General features: G+C 41.9%; 1 protein-coding gene across 1 annotated transcript; it reads right to left on the bottom strand.

Annotated features, from left to right (window-relative positions):
• Positions 1-474: 474 nt before the first annotated feature.
• On the bottom strand, positions 475-5,434 carry LOC142586959 (uncharacterized). Its single transcript, XM_075697829.1, has 3 exons — positions 5,348-5,434; positions 3,996-4,076; positions 475-1,181 (listed from the first exon to the last, which is right to left on the bottom strand). The coding sequence occupies exons 2-3, from the start codon at positions 4,066-4,068 to the stop codon at positions 619-621; spliced, it is 636 nt and encodes a 211-aa protein (XP_075553944.1). The 5' UTR covers positions 4,069-4,076; positions 5,348-5,434; the 3' UTR covers positions 475-618.
• Between the last annotated feature and the right edge of the window lie 566 nt (positions 5,435-6,000).

The following is a 6,000-nucleotide window of genomic DNA, read 5'->3' as shown; positions in this document are numbered from 1 at the left end:
TTTGATTAAGTTCGCTGGTGTTCGGATTAAAACAGGTGGCCCGTAGATTAAGTTGTTTGGCGCTTGGAATAAATGTGTGGCATTTGGATTAAACTGACAGGCGCTTGGACTAATATAACTGGTGATTGGATTATTTTAAGCGTGAAAACCTGTAGATGCCACAGCGTGAGACAGAAACCCGACTGCCGCATGACGCATGACCGGAGCGCCATGTATCTCGGTGGCCATGCGCAGGCTTTACGGCGGCGCTGCTAGATGGCTCAGCGTTTTTTTCGAAAGGGGGAGTCCTGCTGTTGTACATGCATCCTACATAAGTTCTTTCAAGGGTTGCAGTAAATCTTGTCACCGTATTGATCCAATGCTGAACACATTACCATTGACCGTCGTCGCAAGATGGGTTCTGCACAAGTTTTTAAGCCCTGTGTGCTTTATATGCCTCAATTATTCTGTGCAAAGTTCGACTGAGCAACAAAGAAACCTTCGTCGATACATTTTATTGGTGCTGGAAAAACACATTGTCGGCGAAAAGTAGATGTAGTGCAGAAAGTTCATTTCTTATGAACCGAAGATAGAGAAGGTTGTCGAGTACGGCGTATTCACCGATGCCTAAACGACATATCAAACAAACAAAACTTCACGCACTGCTTGAAGGAGGGCGCCATGAAAATGGTAGTAGAAGTAGTCATCCCACATTCTTCCAGTTATCGCTGGCAAGAGCCTGCTGACGACGATACTTGCGCCCCTTATTTCATCACCGGCGCCATCGATATAGATGTGTGGACCTAAGTAAATCACAGGGATAATTGGCCCTTCGTAAACGACACCGACCTTGTCGTTGAACGGTCCTCCAGTTATGACACGGAAAACGAGAGTAAAGCGTGATAGTTCGGCGCGCAAGTTCAGCGTTCCTTTTCCAAAACAGGCCTTCCACGGCATCGACAGTACAGCGTCGCCTTCGTTGATGAAATCCACAATCATTAGCCGGGTCCCGTTGACACAGTATGGGCGCAGTGGTCCGAATCGCTGGGTCTGGTCAAGACCAGTTACGTTCAGTGCGCCAGTCTCGAGACCAGCGAAAGGGATCTGAGAACCACCAGGATATGGCGCATAGTACCGGGGCAATTTACCAAGAATTTTGTCCAGGGCACCTTCCAGGTCGATTCCACTGAAGTCGCAGCCAGCTTGAAAGAACATGAGAACAATGGGATCCACATTTAGATGCTTGAGAACGTCTGGTAACTTTGTGTTTTATAATGGTACAAGTGGTGTTGGTCATTTATCTAATTATAGCTCTCCTTAAAACAATTAGGAGCAGCGTTAGACGAGGGGAACTTTTGTGTAGGTATTAGTGTAGGTATTAGAATGATCTTTTGACAATCTGACATAATAGGTGCACGGCATGATTTCCTAGGCTAGTTGCATCAAGTGGGAAGAAAATTACAGCAACCTATGCCTTAAAGTTTCCAATATGAAGGACACTGCCCTGATCTTAAACTCTTCTACTTTGGTGTGCGTGACTCTTTTGTCGTAAATCACAGGGGCGCCCAAAGTGCAATATTTTACTTTTTACTAAATTGACAGCGATTCCCGAAAATGCTTTCTTTTTTCCGCACACATTGTGCTACCTGACTTCTCACTGCAGAATTACCGTGCTTACACCTGGGCTGTAAAAATTTATCGATTTTTAGCAGGGGCGGCATGATTCAGTATATTCTCAGGATCCCCATCCTACGAATCTTCCGAAAAATTCTAGCGTTAAAAAATGATTAGAGCCACCAATGAAATGCGAATTGGAGAGCCAGCAATTGCTGCTGTGCCAGTGCGTAGTTACACTGAACGCTACTGATAACTGTTATGTCCTCACGTAAACAATGTAGAACACGCGATTTATCAAAAATGTCTGCTACAGAGATGTTTTCGATAGGCATCAGCTGGATTAAATTGCCCTGCTTTGTTTCCGTTCGCATCACAAAAATAAATATTTTATTTATTGGATGAGTGACAGATACGTGTGGTAGAGATGCTTCGTGTTATGGGTCTTGCTTTGTCAAGCCCAGCATCAAATAATTGGGGTTGTACTCCGAAGTTCATTCTTACGGCGCCTTTTCTAGGATTACCGGGAAACATTGCGCCAGCTAATCTTATCGAGAACGCAAGAACGAACAAAACCACTTAGCAGTCTCATTATTGGTTAAGAAAGTTGTGAATCGAAAACACTCATAAGGCTGTCTTGTGTGTCTTACACCCTTCGAAATATATATTTCGTGTGCATAAACATTACATTCTTATTAAGTGTGAAATCAATGACATTACAATCTTCAAAATGTGGAATGTTTGTGTAAATCCAAGTAACTTGCTGCAAGCGGTACATTATGCACTTGAACAAAAACAAAATGACTATAACAAGCAAAGTAGAATATGCCTGAATCGCGGACTTCTTTGTCTATCCTGTATTTAATCGATCTATCCACGCACGCACGCACACACACACACACACACACACACACACACACACACACACACACACACACACACACACACACACACACACACACACACACACACACACACACACATATATATATATATATATATATATATATATATATATATATATATATATCATGAAAAGCCAACAAAGACACCAAGGACAAATTGTGGAATTGTACTTAGCGATTAAATTAAAGAAATACTAAATTAATGGCAGTGACAGTGTATGAAAAAAACAAACGAAAAATATTTTACTGACGTTTCTGCAGTGGGACCAGCCTTCGTTAGCGTTATACACGCATGCAACGGTGGCGATATATTCGGTTACACTGATGTGTCATTTCACATATCACCGCACTGTTGCTGGTTTAAAAACAGATTGATAAATACATGTATGCCGACAGGGCACGTGATCAGAAAAAAATGCGCGCCTACAAGAAATGCAGGCATAAAAAAAGGGTGCTGGTGCAATGCACATGTATCACTAGCCCAATCAGATGTCAAAATATAAGAAAAAAGTAGGAAAACCTGACAGCTAGAAGTGCATGCGTGCAGATTTCGACATCTTACCCACCAAAACTAATAGGCATTATTGCATACGTAAAGTAATAGCTCGGGGCGACGAAATTCAGGAGGAATTAACGCACTAAACGGGTAAAATGGAAAGCATGCCAGTACTTTCCTTGATTTTACAAGTTACGGCTTTAAATTTATGAATGAGATACAATTTTTAATGCATTCTTTCGTGGTGGGAACAAAACCACGTTGAACGTTTGTTGCAGTGATTTTATCAAATCAGTTGCCCGAATACACACCTTTTTCTAAAGCGAAAGATTAGAGAGAACAGCAGCATGGCACTTGCGGTTGTTAAAGTGGTATGTACACGGCTTTTGACGAGCGGTCGTATCCATTAGGCGCTCAGTGCCCTTCACTTTCGCACACTGTTGCGATTGCAAGCAAAAGCCGACACACGCGCGCAAAGCGAAAATGACACAGGGTACCGAAATTACCGGAAAAAAGATTAGCTGTGTAGATAACTGAAGCATTATGGCTGATCTTATTAAATGCATATTCTTGTAGTACGTTATTATTTTCCCCTAATATTGCTATGACGTTCAAAAACATTGGGTTTGTTTTATGCATCAGTTATGTTTCATTTAAACTTTAGCTAAGATAATCATCAAATATGTTCGGAACTGTTGCAAAAATATCTTCAATGTCTCAGGATCATCTAAACGAAAAACATATTTGTCAGCAGGCAATGGTACTTTGCTTTGTCAAAGCGAAAAAGAAATAGGTGGTTAGATAAAATTTATGTTCCTTTAAAGTTGAGCTGACTCAGCCCTTTGAAATAGATTTCAGGTGGCCCAAAGCAACTTTCCCCATACCACCGGACCTTTTTCACATGACTGCGGCAATGTGTCCCATGTTCAATGTTGTCTTGTCGGTTCCAGCAGAAAAAAAAATCACAGTGTTCATTTCCACTAGATGCAATGCTTGCTCACCTGTATCGTATGGAATGCCTCGAACATATGCCACCATCAAAATGACGGCTGCCAATGCTCTGACAACGGTCATGCTTGCCTCTGAAAACACAAGAGGCAGATCTTCATGTGAATCTACTGTATGAGCGCAGTGTCATATATAAGTTGCTGAAATATTTTGAGCTATTGAAAAGGGTGACACGTAGAACACACATTGGATAACTTGTGTTTTTTCCTCAGGTGGTGCCATCTTCGTTACGAAATACGGAAAAGTTTGTGGCCGTGATCAGGTCTCCATGCCACGATTATATATAGAGACCACGGGTGGGGATGATTCCCCAGCCACTTCGACTGAGGCTTTGCCGGGGCTTTGTACCGCTCAAGTGCATGCTACTGATGATCAATGGCACGATCTCAACACATGAATTTGTAGGGCATACTATAATCCGCACGAGTACAGCTTGACCTGCAAAAAGCATGTATCGCGCTGTTGTTGTTAGACCGGGTAAAATTACCCGTGCTTTACGTTTTATTGCATTCATACCAAAGTTTATCGCAAGCTCGCAGCTAAAGCTAGACGCACTTTTACCTAGTTTGACGCCAAAGGTAGCCAATTCTAACACACAGCCAAATTTGTTTAACAACGTAATAATAATATTATTATTTGCTGTTATATATATGAAAAGACTACCCCACTAGCAAGTGTATCAGAAAGACGCGCCATCTTCTAATTATTCCGTTTGGTATCACTACTTCTAGAGGATTTTACAACAACATTACAGATATGATACTTATTATCAGGAACGATATCCCACTTAGGCACAATGTGGCAGGAAGGAAGAATGACAATAAGTATGAGCCCTGAACTTCAGATATGATACTTATTATCAGTAATAGTATCGCACTTAAGCACAACGTGGCTGGGAAGGAAGAATGACAATAAGTATGAGCACTAAACTTCCTTTAGAGGAATATGCTTGTTTAAAAAAATCACATTAAATGACATAGCGGAAATTTTCATTAAAATATATTAGGCGTACATTTTATTTTGCAAGCTTTATGTATTTCGCGCTTACAGAGGAACTGAGGAGCTGCTACAAATTTGTAACACAGGTCTTCAAAGTATTTGCGTTAGTATATCATGCGGCTATTATTCAGTAGCACTAAATTCACTTTCGGTACCTGTCTAAAGGGCTACTGCGACATGCACTCTTGTCAAAGGGTTACTGTTTTCACGGTCTAAAATACCCTCAAGTCTAAAGCAATAGTTGTATCGAAATGAACAAGCACGCAACTTTGAGGCGCTCATTGAAGTATAGAACGTTACGGCGGATAAACACGTCGCCCAGAATGCAAAACTGCGGAACACTCACTTGTAGGTTCTCTCACGAAGCCCCCAGTACAGTGTCAGAAGTAGGGGCCTAAAGAATCCACTGAAAGAAACAACCTCGAAGTATCTGCGTAGAGTTTGAAAGGAATTCTACGTAGTGTAGCCTTATAAGGTGTGGATCCTTGGCTGTTACTCGCTGCAGATAAGCCATGTGTCGAAGGAAGTATTTAACTTCTGCGTCACAAAGGCACCTCCTTGAGTATTGCACGCGCATCATGTTGCATGTGCGGAATAAGCACGCCCGTGGCTATAATTGTTGAGTGCTCTATATAAAAACAACCATAATATCGTACGAATTCAGCAATCTCTGAGCTGCTGTTGACCGTTTTTTAGCTTCCGTTCGGGAAACAGCCATCCATAGCGTAACCCTCGGAGAAAGCTCCGCGTTCTTAATAAGGCTGTTTCCCGGATGCTAGCTATCTGTAGTCGCATACGTCCCAATCGGAGCCCAGCAGCTAACGGTTCCCAATCATCACAGAAACGCGTGTATTCACATGACGGGACGTGGCTTCCCGGTAAAAGGCCTGAAACGCTCACAGGCCTTATTTTATTTTGCGTTGACGTCATCTAAAAAAAATAGGAGGGATGAAGACAATTTCACATATTAGTAATGAAAATCCGTCACGGTTTCATGGA

The sequence above is a fragment of the Dermacentor variabilis genome, chromosome 7 (assembly GCF_050947875.1).
Source record: "Dermacentor variabilis isolate Ectoservices chromosome 7, ASM5094787v1, whole genome shotgun sequence".
NCBI lineage: Eukaryota > Metazoa > Arthropoda > Arachnida > Ixodida > Ixodidae > Dermacentor > Dermacentor variabilis.
Note: the sequence above shows the minus strand (reverse complement) of the source record. Positions and strands in the feature narration are given on the sequence as shown.

Coding starts and splice junctions, on each gene's coding strand:
- LOC142586959 (XM_075697829.1), bottom strand. CDS start 4,068: ATGACCGTTGTCAGAGCATTGGCAGCCGTCATTTTGATGGTGGCATAT. Junction 1,182..3,995: donor AGGCATTCCATACGATACAG/GTGAGCAAGCAT, acceptor TGTTCTTTCAAG/CTGGCTGCGACTTCAGTGGA.